Source organism: Caretta caretta, chromosome 14 (genome assembly GCF_965140235.1).
Source record: "Caretta caretta isolate rCarCar2 chromosome 14, rCarCar1.hap1, whole genome shotgun sequence".
NCBI lineage: Eukaryota > Metazoa > Chordata > Testudines > Cheloniidae > Caretta > Caretta caretta.
In genome coordinates this window covers 9,004,168-9,029,941 of record NC_134219.1, presented here as the reverse complement: position 1 = coordinate 9,029,941, position 25,774 = coordinate 9,004,168, and the positions used below count along the sequence as shown (strand labels likewise).

Below are 25,774 nucleotides of genomic sequence, written 5' to 3'. Positions count from 1 at the left end.
TGTTCAAATACCTATATTTTAGCCTATCAACATTTTTTCTTTTCATAGAATATCAGGGTTGGAAGGGACCTCAGGAGGTCATCTAGTCCAACCCCCTGCTCAAAAGCAAGACCCATACCCAATTAAATCATCCCAGCCAGGGCTTTGTCAAGCCTCACCTTAAAAACTTCTAAGGAAGGAGATTCCACCACCTCCCTAGGCAACGCATTCCAGTGTTTCACCACCCTCCTAGTGAAAAAGTTTTTCCTAATATCCAACCTGAACCTCCCCCACTGCAACTTGAGACCATTACTCCTTGTCCTGTCCTCTTCCACCACTGAGAATAGTCTAGAATCATCCTCTCTGGAACTACCTCTCAGGTAGCTGAAAGCAGCTATCAAATCCCCCCTCATTCTTCTCTTCTGCAGACTAAACAATCCCAGTTCCCTCAGCCTCTCCTCATAACTCATGTGTTCCAGACCCCTAATCATTTTTGTTGCCCTTCGCTGGACTCTCTCCAATTTAGCCACATCCTTCTTGTAGTGTGGGGCCCAAAACTGGACACAGTACTCCAGATGACCAATGTCGAATAGAGGGGGACGATCACGTCCCTCGATCTGCTCACTATGCCCCTACTTATACATCCCAAAATGCCATTGGCCTTCTTGGCAACAAGGGCACACTGCTGGCTCATATCCAGCTTCTCGTCCACCGTCACCCCTAGGTCCTTTTCCGCAGAACTGCTGCCTAGCCATTCGGTCCCTAGTCTGTAGCTGTGCACTGGGTTCTTCCGTCCTAAGTGCAGGACCCTGCACTTATCCTTATTGAACCTCATCAGATTTCTTTTGGCCCAATCCTCCAATTTGTCTAGGTCCTTCTGTATCCTATTCCTGCCCTCCAGCGTATCTACCACTCCTCCCAGTTTAGTATCATCCGCAAATTTGCTGAGAGTGCAATCCACACCATCCTCCAGATCATTTATGAAGATATTGAACAAAACCGGCCCCAGGACCGACCCTTGGGGCACTCCACTTGACACCGGCTGCCAACTAGACATGGAGCCATTGATCACTACCCGTTGAGCCCAACAATCTAGCCAACTTTGTACCCACCTTATGGTGCATTCATCCAGCCCATACTTCCTTAACTTGCTGACAAGAATACTGTGGGAGACCGTGTCAAAAGCTTTGCTAAAGTCAAGATACAATACATCCACTGCTTTCCCTTCATCCACAGAACCAGTAATCTCATCATAGAAGGCGATTAGATTAGTCAGGTATGACCTTCCCTTGGTGAATCCATGCTGACTGTTCCTGATCACTTTCCTCTCATGTAAGTGCTTCAGGATTGATTCTTTGAGGACCTGCTCCATGATTTTTCCGGGGACTGAAGTGAGGCTGACTGGCCTATAGTTCCCAGGATCCTCCTTCTTCCCTTTTTTAAAGATTGGCACTACATTAGCCTTTTTCCAGTCATCCGGGACTTCCCCCGTTCGCCACGAGTTTTCAAAGATAATAGCCAATGGCTCTGCAATCACAGCCGCCAGTTCTTTTAGCACTCTCGGATGCAACTCATCCGGCCCCATGGACTTGTGCACGTCCAGTTTTTCTAAATAGTCCCTAACCACCTCTTTCTCCACAGAGGGCTGGCCATCTATTCCCCATGTTGTGATGCCCAGCACAGCAGTCTGGGAGCTGACCTTGTTCGTGAAGACAGAGGCAAAAAAAGCATTGAGTACATTAGCTTTTTCCACATCCTCCATCACTAGGTTGCCTCCCTCATTCATTAAGGGGCCCACACTTTCCTTGGCTTTCTTCTTGTTGCCAACATACCTGAAGAAACCCTTCTTGTTACTCTTAACATCTCTCACTAGCTGCAGCTCCAGGTGCGATTTGGCCCTCCTAATTTCATTCCTACATGCCCGAGCAATATTTTTATACTCTTCCCTGGTCATATGTCCAACCTTCCACTTCTTGTAAGCTTCTTTTTTATGCTTAAGATCCGCTAGGATTTCACCGTTAAGCCAAGCTGGTCGCCTGCCATATTTACTATTCTTTCAACACATCGGGATGGTTTGTCCCTGTAACCTCAACAGGGATTCCTTGAAATACAGCCAGCTCTCCTGGACTCCTTTCCCCTTCATGTTAGTCCCCCAGGGGATCCTACCCATCCGTTCCCTGAGGGAGTCGAAGTCTGCTTTCCTGAAGTTCAGGGTCCGTATCCTGCTGCTTACCTTTCTTCCCTGTGTCAGGATCCTGAACTCAACCAACTCATGGTCACTGCCTCCCAGATTCCCATTCACTTTTGCTTCCCCTACTAATTCTTCCCGGTTTGTGAGCAGCAGGTCAAGAAAAGCTCCCCCCCAGTTGGCTCCTCTAGCACTTGCACCAGGAAATTGTCCCCTACGCTTTCCAAAAACTTCCTGGACCGCTGTACTGCTCTCCCAGCAGATATCAGGAAAATTAAAGTCACCCATGAGAACCAGGGCATGCGATCTAGTAGCTTCCGCGAGCTGCCGGAAGAAAGCCTCATCCACCTCATCCCCCTGGTCCGGTGGTCTATAGCAGACTCCCACCACTACATCACTCCTGTTGCTCACACTTCTAAACTTAATCCAGAGACACTCAGGTTTTTCTGCAGTATCGTACCGGAGCTCTGAGCAGTCATACTGCTCCCTTACATACAGTGTTACTCCCCCACCTTTTCTGCCCTGCCTGTCCTTCCTGAACAGTTTATAACCATCCATGACAATACTCCAGTCATGTGAGTTATCCCACCAAGTCTCTGTTATTCCAATCACGTCATAATTCCTTGACATCACCAGGACCTCCAGTTCTCCCTGCTTCCTAACAGTTCTAACTTCTTTTTAGAAGTTAGCATTTCACAATGTCATCATTTGTCTTTTTCTTGCAGAAAATATACAGAATAATGAAATCAGAACTGATCAGGTAATTAATGAATGAATTCAACTGATTTTAAAGTAGTCTTTTCAAATCTACTTATTTGTAATTTAAATGTCTCTATGTTCTAAGATTTGGGATTTTAAAAAAAGTATTTTGTTCTGCTTACAAAATCTTTATAATTCTTTTTTTTTTTTTTTTTTTTATATAAAATAGGTCCTATTTGGAGAGCATATTTATACCTTGTGTACAGACTTATCTTCAGCATTTACCAGAGCTTTAATGCAAGTGGAAGATACCTTAAGATAAAAATCTACTGTCTAAACATAATGAAGAACTGATATAATAAAGTATATTAACTTGTTATAAAAAGTTAGTTTATGAAGATAATCAAATGTCAATAAACAGAAGTAATTAACTGGTTCCAAATGTTATTACAGACTTAAGGCCAAATTCAGTCCTCAGATACAAACATCAACTTCCATTGATCTAGAATTGAACTGCAGTAATATCTGAGGGTAGAATTAGCCCTGCCTTCCTAAACACAGGTCTGGTTTCTTTCTTGGGCAGTAATATCTTACCCTTCTTTGCCAATCTCTCCAACTTTCAGTGCTTCACCAAGAGGCTCTTTACCAAGTTTGGTCAAATTCATTTTGGTCTCGAGGGTCATTAGAAAAGACCCGTTGTAGGACATTTCCAAATCAATCCAAAGCCCTAGAATTGTTAATAAAAAAATTAAAATTTTTAAGATGTGACATTGCAACTTAGAGTAACTTATACAATCATTTTATATTAAAGTGATGTCAAGCTAGAAATAACTTTGGAACAAAAGCATTCATAGGGTTACGGACACGACCAGAGATTTTTGAAAATGGAAAATATTTTTTAAAATATCTTACTTTTTACCACTTGTGCAGTTTACTTTTCACATTTCACTCAGCTTGGAAAGTGCAGGTAATGAAGATGTGTCAGTTACACCATGTGGCGAGCCTGCACTACTACCACAATGCCATCATGGTTCAACTTCCAGAACTTTGGGGCATGTTTTATACACGAGTATAACGTTTTTGTTTAGTTTTCACAAAAAAAAGTTTTATATTTAAATTGTTTGAATCCCTGGATTAGTTGATAATAAAATACCAAAACAAGTAATTAATTAATTTAATTACTAGTGAAGTTCGAGCTCTACTGTGGTGCTCAGAAATCTATACAATATCATCATAATCAACACTAAATAATGCAACTGCCTATAAGTTAGACAATTATTCCCTCTACTGGCTCTACAGTCCTTTCTAAGCCACTGTAAAAAATGAGCTGGGGAAGACCCTCTGATACATCCTCTGCAAGGGAAGGAGAGTACCACACCTTCTTGAATGGCAAGACAGAGCCCCTCAGAGAAGTTATCAGACAGACAGTCTTGTATTGCATGATCTTACCCAAACAACCCTTGAGATATATGACTTCTATATATTCATATTAAGGCTTCATAATACAAAAAATAATTCTTCTTTGAACAGCCTTATTTCCTCTAATGATTTACCTTATGTGAATAATAATAAACACTCGCCTGCTGCAGTGTTCTAATGTACTGCACACCAATATGAATATAATTCAAGTATTTAAAAAAAAAAAAAGTAAAAACCGCCCTCTTAAAATTCAAACAAAACCTTTTAAAGAGGCTGAATACAAAAAATTCAGATCTATGTTTTCAGAAGTGATTAGTGATTTTAGGTGCCTAATTTGAGATACCTTAAAAAGCCCCAATATACAGAGGGCAGGTGCTCAACACTCAGAAAAATCAGGCCCCTTTGAAGTGTCAAGTTGGGCAACCAAAAATTAATCCACTAAGAACATTAGTCACTTCTGAAACTTTAGGTCTTTGTGAATGCAAAGTATCTATCATTCTCTTTTCTGCAAACACACATGAGCAAAACTGAAATGCCATATACAGAGTCCAACCCTGCAACCACAAACTCCAGGATGCAGGCCACCCAGTCAACTATCATCATACAATTAGAAATAATGCTAAAGGCGAACTGTCTTTAGTTTCCTCATGTACAAATATAAAATTTCTCCACAATTCAGATGAATGTGAGTTGACTGTTTCACATTATGTTTCTAGACAAGGAAACAAATGCCAATTTATGCAGAATTTCCCTCTCTGCTTTCTGCTGGTGAAATTAAAGATGGCATTGGGAACAGATATCACAGGTCTGAACAGCTGAGAGCAACTCTTTTTGTAATCAGTGAGTCAGCATGCTCCAAACTTCAATGATGTTTTAACAATAGATTAAATTAAACTAAGGAAACAATTTAATCAGATTACTGAGAGAAAGGATGTTCTCTTCTACTCACGGTGACTGGTTTGTTAGTATTTATATAAAAAAAATAGCACCCCACCACCACCACCACCTCATGGTACAGTTTAGTCATCAAGTTGTTTGTTGCCTAACCTTGATGAAGATACAGTAACACCAGAGCACATATCATCAAGTTATGGCTATATTAACACAAGCACTGTTTAAATTAAAAAGCTGCTTTCTCTGTCAATGACAGTAATTGCTCAAATGATGAAAGTCACATGAGCAGAATGTCTTTTCTTGAAGTCAACAATTACTGGAAATTTGTACTTTGAGAGGCTCTGAAAGCGTTCTTCAAATATTGTACATCACTGCATTTTTAAGACCCAAAGCAGACTACATGAAATGGCCTCAAACAGCATAATACCACAACATTTCATTCAGAACTCCAATTTTGATTGAGAAAGTTGCCTAAATTACCTTTATGCTAAGAAACTTACTGACAAGTAAGTTCATATTGCTTATGCAAAAATAAAAATATTTTCCAATGATTGTTGTCATATTCACATATATCCCCTTAAAATTAGGGCCAAAAGAGAATTAAATTAAGGTTATTGCAGAGATTCCATGTTTATTACAAGAATTAATAAAATGCAGGAACTAAAACATCACAATTTGACAACGTGACTGCAATTACAAGGATTACAAATCCTACCATAAACACTTGTCCGCTGCAACTACTCTGTAAACATGAAACCGAAAGGATTAGTTTTACTGAATGGTAGTGTGGTCATAAATACAAAAGTAAACCAAAACACACAGCAATCTCATAAAACCTGTCTCCTGACTTTTAAATGCGATGCATTTATTACAACGATAAGAACATACAACTGAAGTACTAAGTCAGAACTGGCAGCCCAAACAGATTCTTAATAATTCAAAACATGCATTTCCAGAATAAAAATTCTTAGAAACCAATTAAAAAAGTTGTTGAATCTCTCTCTCAGTGAATCGGTCTACAAAATCTTAAAATAAAGTTTAATATACTGGAGCAGTTAATGCAGTTTTATTGGTTTTTAATCAAGGTTGGGTGTAATATGTATTTTTGTATTCTGTTCAGTTATTTCTGTTAAAAGTCACAATAATGCTGATGGGTTTTGTACACTGACTGCTTTCAGCTTTCAGACAGGGGCATCATTTCAGAAAAAATTTTGATGGTTGGAGAAAGAGGGTAAAATTGTGTCAGCATATAGAACGTTATATTCTGTAAAGTTGGCGAGGGATTAGAAGACATAATGGAACATATACACCTGTGAAATGTCGTGGGTGGGGGAACCCAAGGTTGCGGGGGGGGGGGGGGGGGGGGGAACTGTCCTCCCCCGCCCTTGCTCTACAGTAAATGATGTTCTTGTTTGCACATACCTGGGATAAACCTGTCACTTGTGGAGACCAGTATCAGCAGAGTGCAATTTTCATTGCACAAAACATAAAGCTTATTGGCAATCTACTTTTATGAGAGTTCTTTGCAACTTTACTGGAGAGGACAGGCAAATATCTGCCACTAGACTGGATAGCTAGGTCACAACATGTTTTGCAGTCTAATTCTTCCCTAATTTATATGTGCATCCCACATTGAAATCAATGGAATTACAAAAGGAGTAATTCAAGATAGAACTACTAGAGATCCAAGTATACAGTCTGTCTTCTATATGTGGAATAGAATTGATGACAAAAGTATTTAAAGCAATGTTACTTTAAGAACAGATTTTTTAAATACAAAAAAATAGTTCAGTGAAAAATGTCAGAAGTTTATACAGAGTGTTCTTAAATAATTCCCAATCACCGTTCAGAGTTTTCTGATTAAAATTTTCCACCCAGCTGACCTGGCTCATAATTGTTTTCAGTTTTGTGAAATTAGCCCTTAATGACTTTAAACAGTTTTAGCCATCCTACCTCTGAAGTCAGTAATAGTATTTTAACTGCAAAAGGCTGATACTAGTAAGCATGATTTCTGACCATGATATAATCGCTGATTCTGACGCTATTTCAACTGCTATAAAACCAAAATTATAAACAGAACCATGCAAGTCTCTGGTAGCAAAAAAGAATACAAGAAGCAACATGTCCATCATAAGCAACTACTGCTGGGTGTGTCTTAGTAGGGCACATCTAAAATTGCTTCACTTCTAATGAAGAATCAATGCTAGACAGTTCCCCATGGCTTTATTAGCAACATAAGCAGAAAAGCAGAGGCATTAGTAGTGTCAACCTATGTCTGTCAAAAGACATGCCAAATAGAAATGCCTTAACTAAGCAGACAAAAAAATATAAAATAATGGAAGCTACTGCAAATGGGAAACCAGAGATAATTACCACCAATAAGTGTGGCTTAATTTTGAAGGAAAATATCAGACCATAAAGTTGTCTACTACATTCGCTTCTTTCAAAGTATTTTCAAGTTTAAAAATAGTAAGATCCCACAACTGGGGAAAAACTACTAAAAAAATTGAAAACTTAATCAGCAATATTACTTTTCAGCAGAAATAGGATCACAGACGAACTGTAACTAGGGAACAAGCAATATGTTCCAATCCCCAGATAATCTGGGATGCAGTAAAGTATTTCCCCCTATTTCCATCAGGAAAAAAAAGTTCCATTTCCAACAGTAGTGAAATTATTTGCTGTCTTAGAACAAAAACTTTAAGTTAAATGAAAAAATGGACTTTATTAAACCTGGAAATGGTGTACTCTCAGTGTGCCAGGTGTTTTACAGGCAACTTTCCAGCCCCCAAAAGAGTTTATAATACAGGGAGATGATGCACAGATAGATGATGGTGTTTAGATGCAACAAACAGCGGTGATTCAATGGTGGTGATTAGTATGTTTCTAGATTGCTCCATGATAGATTTTAGAAAATCGTAAAACTAAACAAAACTATTTTGCTCACACTTCTGAGAGGGACATTAAAGCTTATAGGCCTTCTCCTTTCCTACACTGATTTGAGAAAACAGAATTTTTAGTAAAAAGAAAAGGAGGACTTGTGGCACCTTAGAGACTAACAAATTTATTTGAGCATAAACTTTCGTGAGCTACAGCTTCATCCGATGAAGTGAGCTGTAGCTCACGAAAGCTTATGCTCAAATAAATTTGTTAGTCTCTAAGGTGCCACAAGTCCTCCTTTTCTTTTTTGCAGATACAGACTAACATGGCTGCTACTCTGAAACCTGTCAGAATGTTTAGTGTCATCCATAAAGTGTGTGTATGGCATTAACCAGCTGATAAGTGTTAAAATTTTCAGTGAGTATCAATTATTGCAAAACTTGGTCTGACATCACAGAGTTTGCACTAAATTCATTTAATATATCAAACTCTCAGCCCTTTAAGAAGATGATGCAAGATGATCTTGTATATTGCACCCAAGCACTTCAGACAGTAACTTTCAGGTATGAAATTGATGAAACAACTTTACATAGAAGCTAGGCAAAGAAATAGGAAAGAGTTGAATACAAGAGTCTGTCAGATGTTTAAAAGTTCTGACTTTACATCATTTTTATGTAGAGCCAAGGAATCCTAGCCTAGAGACAGAGTTAGTCATTTCCCACGTTTACAAATAGAATCTGCATCAACTTAATCAACTGGCAAAAATGCTTTTTCAAAGATCCTAGTCCTTTGGATGAAAGGAGAGCTTGCTGGATATTCTGTTTTTTCCAAATGATTAAGCTACACCTTCAACAGTTATCTTACTGCATTGGAACAAAACTCATCTTCAACCTCAAATTAAAAAATGACAGGTCTTGATCAAATAAACAGCTAACTACTCTGAGACTAAGGAGATCCACTCAGTTGTGTATGTTCACATCACGACTTCCAAGTTTCCTAGAATAGAACAGGTGTATTGACTTTCGGCAAATCCCTGAAGCACAGTTCTCAACTCGAGAGCACCCCAAATCTCATATCAGAAGGTAAACATAATTGTTTCTAAGGCCTTGCATGAACATGAAGTTATACCACTTTAGCTCTACTAATAGAGTTAAAAAGTGGTAGAACTGCCCCAGTGGATACAGTTATACTGGTACAAAAGTTATTGGTATACATTGGTATAGCTTATGTATGTAAATTTAGTAGAATAAGTGATACACCAGAATAACTGCATCCATACTAGGGGCTGTTGTACTGATTTAATTATTTTGGTAAAAAGTCACACTTCTAATCAAAATAATTAAACTGGTACAAAACCTGTACGCAGACAGGACCTGAAGTTCTGCTGGGCAGAATGTGATGATCTGGATATGATGTTAAGTAAATAAAATGCAGCTAAACACAGCATCAAAACCATAGTTCTCCAGCTCCGGTAAGCCATCGTCACTTGACCTTTACAAACAAATGAGAGGAACTAAGGTTTAGAAAGACAGAAAATACCCACCCTGGTCAGGAATTTATCAGCTAGTTTAGTACTTAAATTTCCCCTAAGAAGCACTGGAGAAGAGACTGGCTGGCTTATGCATGAGTGTGTCTATGTTTCACCATCCTTGTGTTCTGAGAAAATATCATTGTTGTTATCTTTATTTAATGTTTATTCCTGGTAAGGGACACTGGTGGACATTTCAGTTACTCAGGAGTATTTCCCTAAAGTTCTGCTTAATGGAACCTACTTAGTATTTACTTTTATCCCATGACTTCAGTGTACTTCAAACATTACGTAAGCCTTTAATGCCTTTGTGAGGGATTATATTTGTTTCACAGATTAAGAAACTGAGGCATAGAGCATGTATGCAACTTTTCTAAGTCACACAGCAAGTCAGCAGGAGAGCCTGCAATAGAACCTAGTCATGTGTTCTAATCTACCCTGCCAGTAGATTTAATGGATAACTCTTGTCCAGAGAATTTGATTAGTCTTGAGCAAAATTATCTTTGGGGCTATAAATTAATTTGACTGAACACCTGCGCACTTTCTCGAGTACAGAAGCAAGAAGCTGGATACAATCCTGCTCTACCATTTCAATATACTCTGTTGAGAAGTTTGTAGAAATAAATGGAGTTTAACCTTTTGCTGACTCAGTCTCTGTGACTTAGAGGCTCTATAATGTTCTCCAAAGTCCCCACAACTGAGGCAATTTAAAATCCTTGCTGACTCACACTATGATTAGTCAGGGTATGGTTAGGATCCAGACATTGGTTACTGAGTGCCAGCTGGAACAAGTTCTTATTCGGACATCTTTGCTGCTCAACTATCTGAGGGAAAATGGCTTTAAAGAGTGACTAAATTATGAAGCAGATGTGGAGGGATGGTAAACAAACAGGCTCCCTCAAGGGAACATTTCCCCGTAGACCAATTAGAGCCTTCTAAACTCTGGGTCAAATAAGCCCTTGTAGATCAAGTATATCCTTCAAAAACATTTCCAACACATCACCAACAAAGTTAAAACAGGGAAGAGAAGATGTGGAATTTAAAAAGAAAAGATTTGCTAAAGGAGACAGCTGAAAATCATGCCCAATGGCTACAATGAAAATCTAGTTCCTATCTAACAAACAGTTTCATCTATCAGAACAGATTTCTATGCTGGGGGGGACGGGGAGAAGGTGAGAGGCGAAGACCTACCTGCCCCCTCTCTTTAAGTGTACAATCCAATACTTCTAAAAACAGACTTTTTTCAACCTGTAACACTGTCAATCTTTGAATTTTTTTCAAAAAAGGATGTTTAAGCTATTCTTCATCTGAGTGGATTGCCTCTTTATGCAAATACCAGAGTGACAGAAATCACAGCCATGACAAATGCCTTGCTTTGGGGATCCGTAAAACCAGAAAGAACCCAGATTGAGTTTCAGCTCCCAGGGCTGGCAGTAAGAAAATCATCACTTCATCAGTTATCACCTTTGACATTGAAAGACAAGCACAAAATCCCACAATACTATTTTTACGAAGTCCCTTTTCAGAGCTGAGCCAATGTGTGTTTTCTGGTTTATTAGTTGTAGCATTTTGCTGTATCATTGTTTTCATAGAGCAAGGCTGCAGCTCTTAAACAGAAATCAGATCTGGGTTCTGCTATGGTACAGAATCAATTATTCTCTGAGCATGAAGAAAAGATGCTGGACCCTTTACTACTTTGTACTTCCTCAAATTTTACTTTACTTTTATAATTCTGTGAATTTAGTGGTATTCAGTTGGGAAGAGAATATAATTTCCTTAAATTCATCCTGCTGCTCATCTATAAAAGTACCTTGCACAGCCAAACCCCTAGGGCCTTCATTTAGCACTCCTTCCCTCAAGCAAAAAACTCACACTGAAATCCATGGGCCAAACTCTGCTCTCAGCAGTTCCACAGGGTAGAACTGGAAAAAGAGGGAAGTTGGCCTTTTATCAGAATAAGTTTTGCTAAAGAGAACCCTTAAAGCGGGCTGCTTTTCCCAGGTTTACCAGATCCCAGCCTCCTACCCCAGTCTACGTCTTCTGTACAACTTTTCAGACATACAGCATATTTGGAGTGCTAACGGCACTTTATGAGTGCTGCAGTCTGAATGTCAACAGCTTTACAAATCCATTCTTAATAATGGTATGGTAGCCAAATGAAAAATAAGAGGGGCACTCAAATAGTTTAAGCCCAGATCTTGTGCTTTGTTTAGAAAAAGGTTTTGCCAAACATAAGAGAAACAGTTGTGAGGCGGTTCTGTTTGTGTTTTTTAATATTTCAGTAGAAATAGTTTAGGTTGCCAGTACTACAGAATGTTTATATCTCTATTGTAGCAGTGAACAATAACAGGACATGAGAAATAAAAATGGAGTATAAGCACAAGTGAAACTAGTTATGTGTCCAAATTGAATGAAATGGAAAAAGTAAACAAGTCACAAATGGTAAACAGTGTAACTACATGGTTAGTTTCAAAAATTTAAAGGTTATCAGTAACACTGGGTAAGGTGTTTTTAAAATAAATTTTTTATAACTTGACAGTGTCCTTTTAATTCTGCAATAGAAGCAAAGCATAATAAATATTCCTTTTACCATCAACCTAAGAAATTCCTGTTCAAACCAAGTGTTCATTACCTTTGTGATCAACAGAAGGTTTGAAGGCTTGAAGAATCTTCGGCACCGCTATTCCCATGTCAAGTTCAGTTAGAGCTAGCTCATTCATGAAATATGGCAGCTGGAAGAAAGGAGAGAATACAATAATCAAGTTAATTTTAATGGAACTATAAAGAGACCAGGTGTTCTGTGATATTTGGAAGGTGGTTAAAGTATAGTACATTTGAGAAAACATTTAGCTGAGTTACCAATTAAAAGGACACTCAAAGTACGATTACATGTAGAAATTTTAATTCTAGGATTTGGCATCCCTTTATCTGAAAATAATATTTTAGCGGATGCCTTCATTTATAAACTCTGAGCCAATGCATTTTTAAATATTTCCATTTCAATCAGTTGCGTGCACCCAATCAAGAATACAAATTTCAACCTACAACATTAGGTTGATACATTGTCAAACACTTGTATCCCACATTGGACTGATAAATGAACTGTATGCTCTATCGGTCAAAACAAACAAAAGGTGTCGACCAAGAACGCAGTGTAGATACTTGGCAGTTTGCCAGATTTAAAATGATCCGGTTTTGTTTTTATTTTTTTTTTGAGCATGTTATCCAACTGCAGTTACACACCTTTTAGTGGAGAAATTCTGCAGTTAGGCTGATATTATAAAATAATAAGACCATCACTACTTTTATACACAGCAACCTCTGCTTGGGGTCTATACCTTTTAACCTACATCATGCCCCTGGTACTATATACTGCGCATGCACAAACATACAAAATAAGGGTTTAGAATGAAAGCATATGAATGATCATCATATAAATACATATTTATATCTTAATAATGTATATAACTCTATATGAAAAGGTACGTTCATTCTGAATCCCAGTGTTGAGAGTACCTATATAATTTCAAACACATACATGTCCTAAACTGTGTTATACATGGTGAAGGAACCCTAATTTTTCTATTCTTGTTGCTGGAGGCTCACGCATTAACTTGCGCTGCCCTGCGCTATGCTGCTCATCAATCACCGTACACATACTTTGCCTCTCTGCCTCCTTCCTAGATGTCCCTTGCCCAAGTGAAGAGATAAGACAAATTGCTAAACAGATGTTTTAATTACTAGGGGAGAGTAGTAATTTCAAAGAAAATTCTGTAGGTGAGAAAGTACATTATGAACACACCCAAGCAGTCCATAATTAGAAATTATTTAGGGCTTGTCTACACTACCGCTAAAGTTGATGTAACTTACATTGTTTAGGGGAGTGAAAAAGCCACTCTCCTGAGCCACGTAAGTTACATCGACTTAAAGCACTGTCTACTCTGTGCTATGTCAGCAAGAGAGCGTCTCCCGCCAACACAGCTTCCGCCTCTCCTTTAGTTGGAGTAATTACATTGACAGGATAGCGCTCTCCTGGCGACAAAGCGCATCTACACCAGATGCACTACATGGGTGCAGCTGCATTGTTGCAGCTGCGCTGATGTAGCATGGTAGTGAAGACAAGCCCTAAATTGATGTGACCAAGTCTCTTGCAGCACTGTTCCCAACCAGGATAATGCTGCCTTTTCTAATTTTGCCCAAGACACAGCAATTCCCCCCCCCCCCCCCCCCCAATCACAGCATGGATTAATACCATATGTAGGCAAGAGGAACTTCTGCTGGGTTTAGATTGGGGCCATCACTGACAGCACTACTGAGTTCAAAGCTGGCAGATGCATTATTTTGTGTAATAACATTCCTGCTGAGATTCCTGGAGAAATTAAGGGAAGGAGGAGCGTGGGAGGGAAATGAAAAAGGCTGCAATTTAGCCAACCAAATTAAGGGAAAGTTCCTAACATCAAGATTCTCAGCAGGGATGAGACTGTTCTAAGATGGTTGCACAGTAATCAGACTGCTCTAAAGGTCATATAATAAAGTATTGCAGCTTGGAAGAGGGTTAAATGGGCTGTTTGACATATGGTGAGGACAGCCTTGAACAAGAACACCTTGAGCACAAATTTGAAGACTACAATAACCTTAGCAATTCAAGGCACCAGGACCCAACAGGGAGGCAACTAAGTGCCCAACATCTTCCCATTCTCCAGTGATAGGTGGCCCCTATTTTGGGGAGTCACATGGTAATGCCATTGCTTGGGGCCCTCACCATGCAGACTATGTAGTCATTGCTGAACAAGGTAAAACATTTGAAATATTAAAGACTAGACTATGGCATTTATGGGGTGTTTCTGGGCCACACGGCCAAAAGCAGCTTGGGAAGATATTGTGGCACATTCAGACTCTTTCCCTCATGAAAAAAATAATTTTTAAGACATTAGAGGAAAGCCACACGCCACCTACGAAGTCCAGAAGCAGCACAGAAGATTTATCGCGTGTTTCCCCCACTTTACTTTTACAGTGATGTGAAAAAAGATGAGAAGGAATAGGATTATTGCAAGAGCTTTTTTAATATCCTTGTATAACTCAGTACTGCTATACAGACTAGTTTGTTTAGAATAATTCCTCCTATTTAAAAAACTGCTTTCAGAAAAGTAACATAAAAAAAGTAAATAAAAAAGAGCTCCTTAAACCAAAAGTAATAAATTCTGGGTGGGGGACTATAATGCAATAAATGCATTAAGTGTTTCAATACACTAAGTCATTGGCATTATATTCTACCCAGATGCCTTTCTAGTCACTGCACTGCTGTGAATTCCCATCCTCTTCCTCCCATTTTGGATAATTTAACAATCTACCTTTCACATTGCACCAATATAGCACGTCCAATGAGAAGGTTTTTAAAAAGCATAGGGAACTGAAAGGGGGAAATAAGAAATATTGTGAGTACAACAGATTTGTATTCAAAGCAGATCCGGAGGTTTCCCTAACACTGCAAGTATCTTTCACAAAAAAGATCAAAAGGGTTAAAAAAAGCTAGCTGCAGAAGTGAATTGATTAAAGTTATTAGCATTTAAAAGATATGGGTATCCAGCTTGAGTTCCTGTGTTTTTAAAAAAAATATTGTGAGTTTAATGCTCACGAGTAGTAGAGTACTGGCTTATTTGAACCCTGAGTCAGTGGATGGAGCCCACTGAAACAAAAGACCCACCCCCTCAAAATAAGGGTGGGTCCACAGACCCCAGGACTTAATAGAGGACAAAGAATGAAACGGGCAATTCACAGGGTCAAAACAAGGGACCAGCAGAAGGACACCAAACAAAGAACTCTGGACAACACCCACTGTTCAGAGGAATCATCTGGACTCCACCTAGAGGAGCTCTGCCTGGATGTGTGAACGGATGAGGGACCAGACACAGGCCCCAAAATCAGAAAATCACCCTGAAGAGTGAAGCCCTCTGCCATGTACAGGTATTCCCACACTGCCCTGCAATATGCCTCCAAAACTGAGCAGAAAGTATCATGTCTCTGAGTCAGAGATCAGTTCCCTCTCCACGGCCCAAGGCAATCTTTGGCCATCCTTCTGAGACCACCTAGGGGACCTGTTGTGGGGGGGTAGGTTTTTGTGCTGTGGACAACTGCCGACAAGAGACGGCACTGAGACCATGAACACATTCCTCACAGGACACCAAACCATCAGAGGAGCTAACTTTGTTACCAGCAGACTGAATTTGCACAGACCGCCAAGGAGGTGAAAGGCCCAGAATGGTAGAAGGGCAGCAAATGAGAGAAAATATATTGCATACCTTTGCCTGTAATAGCTGCGAATATTTATAACAGAGCAGTGCCCTATACATTTATGGTGTTTATCAGCATTTCATCTCTCTCCCCCCCATTCCAATTTTTTGCACTCAAACTGTTCTCAAGATGTTTGAACAGCTTGCTTCAGTGGCTGTGGAAACAGCCCTGGGTAGAATTAGTTTACTGCTTACTTCCAGTAGTACAAGGAGCACTCTCTCACAGCTGGTTTTGGCAGCTAAATTCCAGTGCTGGTGACAGCAGGTCCACTCCTTCCTTTGTGTTTTGGAACAGACTGATAAACACCCCCACCCCACCCCACCAGTTGTTGAACAAACCTGTGATTAGCTGCTGCTATTTGGAAGAGTTTGAGAATGCAAGGGGCAGACCATGAGTCAGTCAAAACCCTTTCTCCTTTTCTTTTTTGAGCTTGTGCATTAGATAGCACAATTATACCCCTTTGCCTTTCAGATAGCTGCTGCCTTTACCACTACTCCCACAGAGAATCCTTGTTTATAATGGATTTCTGAATTTAAAGTGTGCTCATATGGGCACATTTACAACTATATGGTCCCCACCCCTTCCTGTTGTCAATTTCTGAAAGCAGTTTTCATTTCACTGAAATCCTGAATCCTCATCGCGGGTTCCTGTTCAGATGTGCCAGTGAGTAGAGAACCAATACACTATAGCACAATGGGTTTGCAACATTAGCCTTAGAGATTTGTTGGTCAAGCAAGCCTAAAATGCTGTAATACTACTGCTTAATGCTAATACAGTAATACTTTTCACCTCTATCAGAGGACCTCTGTGTGTTTTGCAAACATCCACGAATTCAGCCTCCACACCCCTGTGAAGCAAACAATTACTACTATCTACATTTTGCAATCAGATTAAGTGACTTGGCCAAGATGGCACCCTGAAATCTGTGGCAAAGCAGGATTACATCTAACTACTCCTTTTGTCATTAACAGGGTTCAAGACTCTATGTCAAAGTACAAGATATTTCAAAAAGTATTTTTAAATAAAATCTCTATAAATCATGTGACTAAACTAAAAAAATATATCCTTTTTTATGCTGGATAATAGGAAGTGCAAACCCCCCAGGAGAGATACCTTTATTTTGCTGAGTTTCATTTGGATCTTCTTGGACACAAGATCAGACCAGTACTTTTCTCCTAAGAAATCCCAAAATATTCTTCCAACCAAAGCATTTACCCATGCCTCCTGTTCCTCTTCTTCAGCTACCGTTCGGATATCTGGCAACTGGTAACATAAACATATCATTCAGTTATGGAGCACAGTTTAGACAATCTAGTCACTGCCTAAAGAAACATTTTCCTCTAGGTCTTGTCTACACTGGGAAATTCATACTGTTCGTTAACCCATATTAAAATAATGTCTACACTGTTTAACAAAGACTATAATCTTCAAAATCATGGTTAACCCTTGTGTGAGTGTCTGTTAATGCAATAACATTTCTCAGTGGAGACCTAAACTAAACAGATTTGGAGTCATTTGCAGAAAAGGTATTCAAGTTATCAGATATTCACACAGACTATTTTTAATGTTAACAGCAAAAGCAACATTTTTCGTACTAAAAGATACAAAATTCCACAACACAGCAGATAAGAATCTGACAAGTGCTTAGGTCTCCTTCCTGCCCAAACCCACTTGCCTTATCAAGTCTGAAAGCAAAGCTAAACATTTTTTTGCTAAGCAAAACTAAATCAGAAAAAAAGAAATACAAGGAAAATGTGAGACAATAGAAGGGAAAATCCTTTGTATTCTTCCTCCACTTGTGTGTCCAAAAATCCACTAATGGAATGACCAGAGCTATATACTGTCAAAGATGAAGACTGAATCAGTGAGAGAGAGAGAGAGAAAGAAAGAAAGGGGGAGGGGAGTAATAGGTTAGAGAATAATTCTCTGCAAAAGTTACAGGGGTTCAAGCACAAAAATGCAACATGACCTAGAAAACATGAAGCAAATCTCCCACATCATTGACATTTGACTGTATGTCTGAAGAAACTATACGGTTTTCTTTCCACTGAGTTGGAGCAATATCTGGAGCAATGAAGTTTTGTGGCAATATCTGAATGGATCATGTCTTGATTCATTTGAGAGTAATCTCAAACAAATGAAGACACAATCCATTTGGATATTGCAACTTTCCGACTTCAGCTATAAAGGCAGAGCCAACCGAAGCTACATGCCAATACGTACGCACCTCCACTTTCAGATTCAGATGCAGGGAGTCTGAACTCTATGTAGAGAAGAGAAAGAATTTATGTGATTTCTCTATAAAAAGTTTAGAATGGGGAGAAGTACAGGAAAACTTAATTCAAAGAGACTCCTAAAGCACAGTCTTTCAGCACACTGTATTATATATGTATCTCCTATTATTGTTCATGGGAGAAGTGTGTGCATAAATACTCCCCTCCCCTCCCTCGAAATCTACTCCCAAGAAGCTCAAAGGAACACTGTCAGTCCTTCGACTGAGTACACTTAAAATAAATGGTTGCTCAAAAGGAACTGACCTGTTATTTAGATTGTAAGCTCTTCAGGCAGGGACCATCTACCACCGTTTTGTACAGTGCCTAGTACAATAGGGCCCTGATTCATAGATAAGGCCAAAAGGGACCATTGTGATCATTTAGTCTGACCTCCAGCATAAAACACAGGTCATAGGACTTGACTAATTCATGACTGGGGCCCCTAGGTTTTTTACCATAATAATATTGTGAGTAGGGAGCTCCAAATACACATGCAGAATTGTAGAGGAGCCATTAGGAGCCACCAGTTAAAAGAAACTTCTCGTCAGTAGAATGCAGAAGTTAAGTTGCTGTGTCTCAAACAGAATGTATTCATTAATGGAGCTTTGCTCAATGGCTTCCTTGAAGGAAATTATATTCCCCCACCCCTTCAAAAATGTGTGCATCCTCACACCCACATTCCAGGATAAGGCAAACGGCTCACTTGTAGGAGATTTTAAAACATTTGGACAGGAGGATAATGGTCATTCTGTGAGATGCCTTAAGCTTACAAAAGGCTGCCCCAGCTGTCAACTGAACTCAATATTTCTTGCTTAAAAAGAAATCTCAGATGTGTTTATTGTTTCAGACAACTGAATCTTGATGTGCATGTTTAAACTTACAGGAGGAGGAAAGTAACTGCCACATTTCCCAATCATTACTGTTTAGTGATGCATTTCCAAACTGCTTGTAAAATTAATGCAAAATTAGAAAGCTTTTAGTCTTCCTTTTTTTTTTTAATTAAAAAAGTAACTGACAAGTACAACTAATAATTCTTGGATGGTGTACGGAGAAAGTTCTTGCTCAGAAATCTCATGAGACTATACTCTGAATAATGCTCTAAGAAGTTCCTTTTATATAAAAGCCTCATTTGTATTTTATTGTAAGAAAAGCCCCACGTTCTAAATTGTCATGGAACATACATTAGCCAAGCTAGCATTAAGAGTCGCTGATGGGACTTTCATTAAATAAAATTGATCTTTAAATGCTAGTTTCTCTGCTTTGAGGTGATGCAGAGTTGATTTTCCTGAGGCAGTGTAGACTGCACATTTCCATGCTACTCTAGATCTCATTAAAAAGAAACAAGTTTAATAAGGAAAAAAACAGCAGCAGACAGTATATTTACAGTGATAAACTGAGACACTGACAATATGCATGGCACATGTTTCATTCTAATAATTTTTTCATGCGCACCAAGATGCTGGTCCTAAAATGCCAATTATAAAGAAGATATGCATAAATTTTCTGCTCTCTGAGAAGCTCCACAATTTAACAATAAGTGACTCTAAACACATTTAAAATCTGCCATATTAAAAAGGGGCATAGTGCTGATGGCAACGTAGGAGGTGGCATGTTATTTTGCTCAAGACAGAAGGAACAAGTTACCCAAGTCTGGACTCTGATAAAGTGATAACTTGATTTGAAGTGCAGTTAGTTTCACTAGCTGCAACAAGGTTTCCCCCTGGCTCCACAGTATCTTTGTTTATTTTTTAAATTTTCTGTGTTGTTGATACTTCACATGTATATCCCCGTACATAAAAAAATAACCATTCCTTTACCATTTTAGGTTACTATTTATCCCCCCTGCTTCAAACTTTTGTTTTGGCACAGCAACCAGCTAGAAACAGTGGCTGCTCTGAAATCAGCTGAAGGATTTCTTTGCAACCTTAATATTCCCAAGGGCTGTGACTTTATACAAAAAAAGAATTTGCTGGATTGCTAAATTCTGTATGACCCAAGTTCTTGCCAGCACCATTATCCTATTTATAAACTTAAGCCTGACACGTCAGATTCAGTATTGCAACCAATCATTGTTTCAGAGGTTGATTGAGTGGCCAGGATCCCTCCTGGCCAGGGCCAATGAGCCCCAAATCAACTCATATCATGTACTGTACGTGGTCCTCCTTAACTATGAGCTGTATGAGGGCCCTGAAGTGCACATTATTTTACATGCACAAAATATATATTAAGTAAACTGGGGTCACACTTTATATTAAGGTTCCATTTATTAAGGATAAATGAATGATTAATAGGTGTTTTACTAAGTAGTTGAGCAATTAGAAAGTCCAAGAGGTGAAAAGGCTCCTGATAAGCCATGGTTTATCTACAACACCCACTCATAAGCATGATATATATGTGAGTAGTATGTGTTATAACATGTGTTAATCATTCAGTAACCGTTTACAAACCATTTATCAATGGAAACTTAATACACAATACCCATGGTTTAGTCTTTGTAAGGAAGGCTGCATCTGAAAGCAAGTTGCAATCTAAATAGAAAAGTGGATAGTTCCATTGCTTTCACTCAATTAACTCTCTTGGAAGGGCTCCTGCATTAGAAACTATGTCTCTTGGTCTTGGAAACCAAACACTCAAAAGGTCATCAGATGAAATTTACATCAGTGATGAAATCCTGACCCTATCTGAGTCAATGTGGCAACAATTTCATCCTAGATGAATTTAAAAAAAAAAAAAAAAAAACCCACAACTTTCCTTTGGTTGAATTTGAAAATACACAGAAAAATACACTTACATGATATAAAGAATTGGAGAGATGAATCAGCTTTTGAAACATGGATAGAAAAACTAAATCGCAGGTTCCTGAGCCAAATTTGTGTTTATTCCTAGTGTACTCCCATGCAGTTTAGAAAAGAGAATAGTGGAAGCTTTTAGGTAGCATAATTTAGGTTGAGGGAAGGAACAGGGAAAATAGTTTGTTTATGGAAGTGTCCAGTGTATTGCACACACACAAACTGCCAGAGATCATAAATGCAGAGTTAAGCAGAACAACTGTGTGTAGTGGCTCTAAGGGGACCGAAGTTCTTCATCAGATTATCAAAGTCCACTGAATTGTTGGCCATTCTGAGCTGAAAACAGAATATGTATTAAATAACATCACAGTACAATTCCCTACTTACATGCATCTGAGGATGGGCTCATCATAAAATAATTTTATCTGTGGGATGGTGGAGATACATGGACATATCTGAATGTTTTATAACTCCCCTAAGAAAGGTTAGCTAATGAGAATAAACTCTCCTTACTCAGCACTAAATTGCATTTATGGCTGAAAAAGGAACTCTAAAAATGACTCCCTCCTGATTTCAGCACGTCTGCATACCAATTATGTTTTTAGTTGGATCTGGTTAACATTAAACTAAAAAGTTAGTTGATATGATCTTTTTACTACTCTTACTATTGAAGCATGAGCATAGCTATAGGAGAGTGAACTGGACGGTATCATGGCTCACCCATCAACAAAAGAGGTAACTCCATATTTATCATGGGACTAATTCTGCTACGCTCAGTTACCCCTGTGTTACTGCCCACTGGAGGAAGTGAACAGCTGAGGGAAAACTTGGCTTACAGAATCATTTTTGGTACTGATGTCACAAAAGCCAGAAGAACACAACTGGACTTTGGAGATCCCAGGTTGAGTTTAAAGAGCTGGCAGTTAGAAACAATGTCTTTATAAGGAAGCAAGGGACGAACACAGATCCTCACAATGCCATTTTTACACATTCAGAACAGAACTGCACTTTCCAGACTTATTTTTTTCCCTTCTATGCAATCTATACTTTTTAAAGCATAAAGTGTCAAAAAAGTAACAGGACCTTAAAATGTGTCTCATGGAAGTACACTAAGCACAGGGCTTTTACCTTTTTCACAGAAGTCGGGCTACTGTCTGCACTACAGGCCGGACTAACCACAGGGCTTTTATTTTCTTGTGGAACACACTTCGCCATGTATAGATTGTAGTCCAAAGGCATTTTCTGTCGCATGTTTCCTGCCAGCTCCTTTTGTTTAGGCTGAGACATGATTTCTTCTCCGCTTCCTTTGCTACTGCTGCGACTGTGAGTAAGAATTCCAGACTGGCTATTGGTTCTACTGTGTGATGGCAAGAACCCTAAAGCAGAAGGGATAACAGCCATTAACAGAGGGTGAAGAAGGGAAGGGAACAGCAAAGCAAGTAGCAGACCACGTGAAAATAGACAGCTGTAGAGTATCAAGCATGAGACATGATCATCACTTTGTTGATGCTAGATTTTTTTTTTTAAAAAACAGATGGCTACAAGGTTATTTGTGCTTAATTTACTTCATAAAAGGCACAATTCAAAGAAGTGCTTTTCCATCACTCTTTTAAGGCTACAATCAATTCCATAGTGACACGTTTAGATGGCCTTAAACTCTAATTTGCCAGTACTTAGAATGATTCAAAATCCAGCAATAATGCATGCAACTGGAGATATCAAACTCCTCAGTTACCCAAATCATATGCAAGCACATTTGTGGTCACCTGTACAACAGATGCTCGATTTTCAGATAGTTTTGTTGGGGAGTGCCTAGGGCAAGTACCCACTATACTTAATTTTAGACTATAAGGAATAAATAAATAGATTGTCCAAAGATCTGAATATTTGAAATGTATATTCCTCAGGAGAAATGTACAAAATACCAGTTTTGAATTTGCATTTCAGATACCTATGTTCCAGAAATTATGTTGTCTACACATTTCAAGGGGAAAATTCGGAATAGGGAGGCATGATAAGGAGAGGGAATGGAAATTTAGGATTACACCAAATGAAATATTAATTAAAAAGCATCCAACACTTGACCCAAGCATTAAAGTTCTTATTAGGAACACGTCCCTCTACATAACATTTCTTGTTAGTTGTGGCTGATATTAAGGCAACAGGATTTCATATTTAAAGAGCACTGTAAGCATACATGGCCATTGACAAAAATATGTATTAGTGTGAATCTACCCATGGGAAGGCTTTTCATATTTTAACAAAAAGGAAAGGGGGAAAACATAAGTAAAAACTTATAAACCTAATTCCCACACCCATTGAAGTCAGCTGCAAAAAACTCATGGACTTCAATAGTGGCCGACTGAACCCTTTTTGTAACAATATTCAAATCTTTGCACTATGAAAATAAATTGATACTAAAGAAAAAATTTAAAGTAACAATTTATATGTATGAGGTTAGAACCACATATAGAATTGTATCTTGGTAATAGATGATCTTTAAAAACCTGTTTAAAATCACAATTTTAGGGAATATCTAATTCTGCATGATTATTTTTAGACTTGCTTTTTAAGAGCTAATGCTTAAATTGGTTCATTACAAACACTAGCTAGACATTCATTTTATGGAAACCTTTGCTGTACTTATTGTAACTCCCTTTATAAAACTGTACCTTAGTAAATTTTAAAAAAATAAATAAATAAAGAGAGATACCGGTTACCTGGCTTGTTTCCACATAAACTGAGAGGCTTCTTCACTTCAGACTTTAACTTGGAAGCCAGAAGGAATCTCCTAAACCATTCCTCCTTCTCCCTACCCGTTCTTCCAAACAAATAAAGTATTTGATCCTTCTGGCCAATGAGCTTTGTCCCATCTTGAGGTTTCTTAGATTCTTCACTGCTTAAGTCTAAGTTCTCTGCTGGCGACCTTTCTTCTAAGTTCTCTTTATCAGTCTGGGCCTTAGCCATAAAATCATCTTGCCTTCCAAGTTCAATGCAAATAGGATACTTTTTATTCCAAATTCGTTTTCGAGCCAGACTCTTGGGAACCAGATAAATCTGTGAAATAAAAAGTGAGAGGGTTAGATAGATCAAAAAACCCAAAAAACAAAAAGAGAAATTCCATATGAATCAATATCTTCTCCACTTATAAATTAATGTATAGCATTGTGCATTAAGTGATGAAAATAGCCAGATTTCACCTCAAAGGTGTTGAACGACCTCAGTTCCCACTGGGTTTAATGGGAGTGGTGGGTGCTCAACTCATTGATGTATCAACAGGCCCCATGCTTGCCAAGTCTTCTAACAAATGATATGGAGAGGCTTAGCGATAAGAATAATTTAAACCGGATCATGCTCAGGTAGTTTATACTCCTGGAATCACATGAATACACAAGAATCTCTGCTTTAATTAAAAAAAAAAAGTTTTCCAGCTCTCATGATTGTGCAAAAAAGCTTGAAAATGTGACTCAGAAGCAAGAGTAAAAAACCCCAAAATTATTTATTTAAGTCTCATGACATTTGAGGGTCCAACACATGATTTTTGAATGCTCGAGATCTGCAATACTGATGCTGTGTGACTGCATAGGAACCAGAAAGCGAAACTTTTTGATGGTCATATTCCAAGCTGAGTAAATGCAAATAGCACCCAAATGTAAGTAGAAAGAAGGGATTTCTTTAAAGAAATTTTTTTTATCTCAACTGTTCCTTTAAAAAGGCCTACGTCGCTCAAGATACCCACAGTGTGTTTAAAAAGTAAAAGTAAAAAAGTTTAAATTCCATTATTTGCTTATTACATTTGGGGCACACTGTCCCTCTGTAATGGATTTTGTAAGAAAAACCTCATGCTTCTTTTGGTCAGATTTTAGATACCACTAACAACCACCAACCAAGTCCTGTTGTACTGAGCTATAAAACCGCTCAATCGTGATTTCAAAGTCTTATAGTTAAAATGTTTCCAGCAAGGGAAAGTATGCAAAGAGGACAGGAATCTTTATAAATTTCTACCTCATCTTTCTATCATGGAAGTAGTTGGGCCCCCTCTGTGTGCAGCTTTTCGGAGATCAATGAAGGCCTATTGCCTCCTCTGTTCTCTTTATTCTTCTCTTCCCCAATCCCAGATTCCACTGTAGCATGGGTTCCTCCCTCACCTGTGCTGCCAATTCCTTTCTGTGGCCACCATCCCTTCTGATGCACGGGGATATCATGCAAGATAATGCTGATGTAGTCAGCTGTATTTTATGTTGGGATCCCCCACAAATTTGGGACAAGAGCAATGTAGGGCATCATTTCTCCAGCCTCACTTCTTCCCACTCCTGTCTTGATTCACAGAAACTCAGAATCCATAGTGCACCTACCTAGAGGGAAGCTTGCACAGCACTGTAGTGGGAAGAGACATGATGCAGCAGAGTTATCCCTTTCATTCACCTATCCACCCACCTCTCACTCTCTTCTGCTTCATCCACGCAATCTGTATTCCCTCCACTTGTGAAACAGCAAAAATGACTGGGCTCTGAATCCTTTTGTGGTCTTGAAACAAGCAAATTTGATAGTAGGTTTCTAAAATATTATATGCACATTGTTTTATGTATATGAGAAAGAATGCTCAATCTTCCCACATCACAGTTTCAGGACTCTACATATTTATGTGAGAAAAAAATGGGGGTTGAGTTTTTAAATGTCCTTTTGCTTATGTGCTACTGATTTATTCTCACAGTCCCCTTTTTAAACTTTTCAAGAGGATGCTCTGAACATTGTCCCTGATGGTTTTGTGCTTTTTATAGCAAGATTCATCTATGTGGCAATGTAACAGAAGGCTTGTGTAAAAAAAGACACC

General features: G+C 38.7%; 1 protein-coding gene across 3 annotated transcripts in view; it reads right to left on the bottom strand.

Moving 5' to 3' along the window:
- The window catches only part of TEX2 (testis expressed 2), a 120,114-nt gene that overhangs the window by 16,958 nt on the left and 77,382 nt on the right, over positions 1-25,774 (bottom strand). For all 3 annotated transcript variants that reach the window (XM_048817746.2, XM_048817745.2, XM_048817744.2), the window contains exons 4-8: positions 23,661-23,997; positions 22,069-22,316; positions 16,992-17,141; positions 12,220-12,319; positions 3,461-3,593 (exon numbers count right to left, since the gene is read on the bottom strand). In XM_048817746.2, the coding sequence (XP_048673703.1) occupies positions 3,461-3,593; positions 12,220-12,319; positions 16,992-17,141; positions 22,069-22,316; positions 23,661-23,997 (968 nt within the window). The remainder of the gene's footprint in view (positions 1-3,460; positions 3,594-12,219; positions 12,320-16,991; positions 17,142-22,068; positions 22,317-23,660; positions 23,998-25,774) is intronic.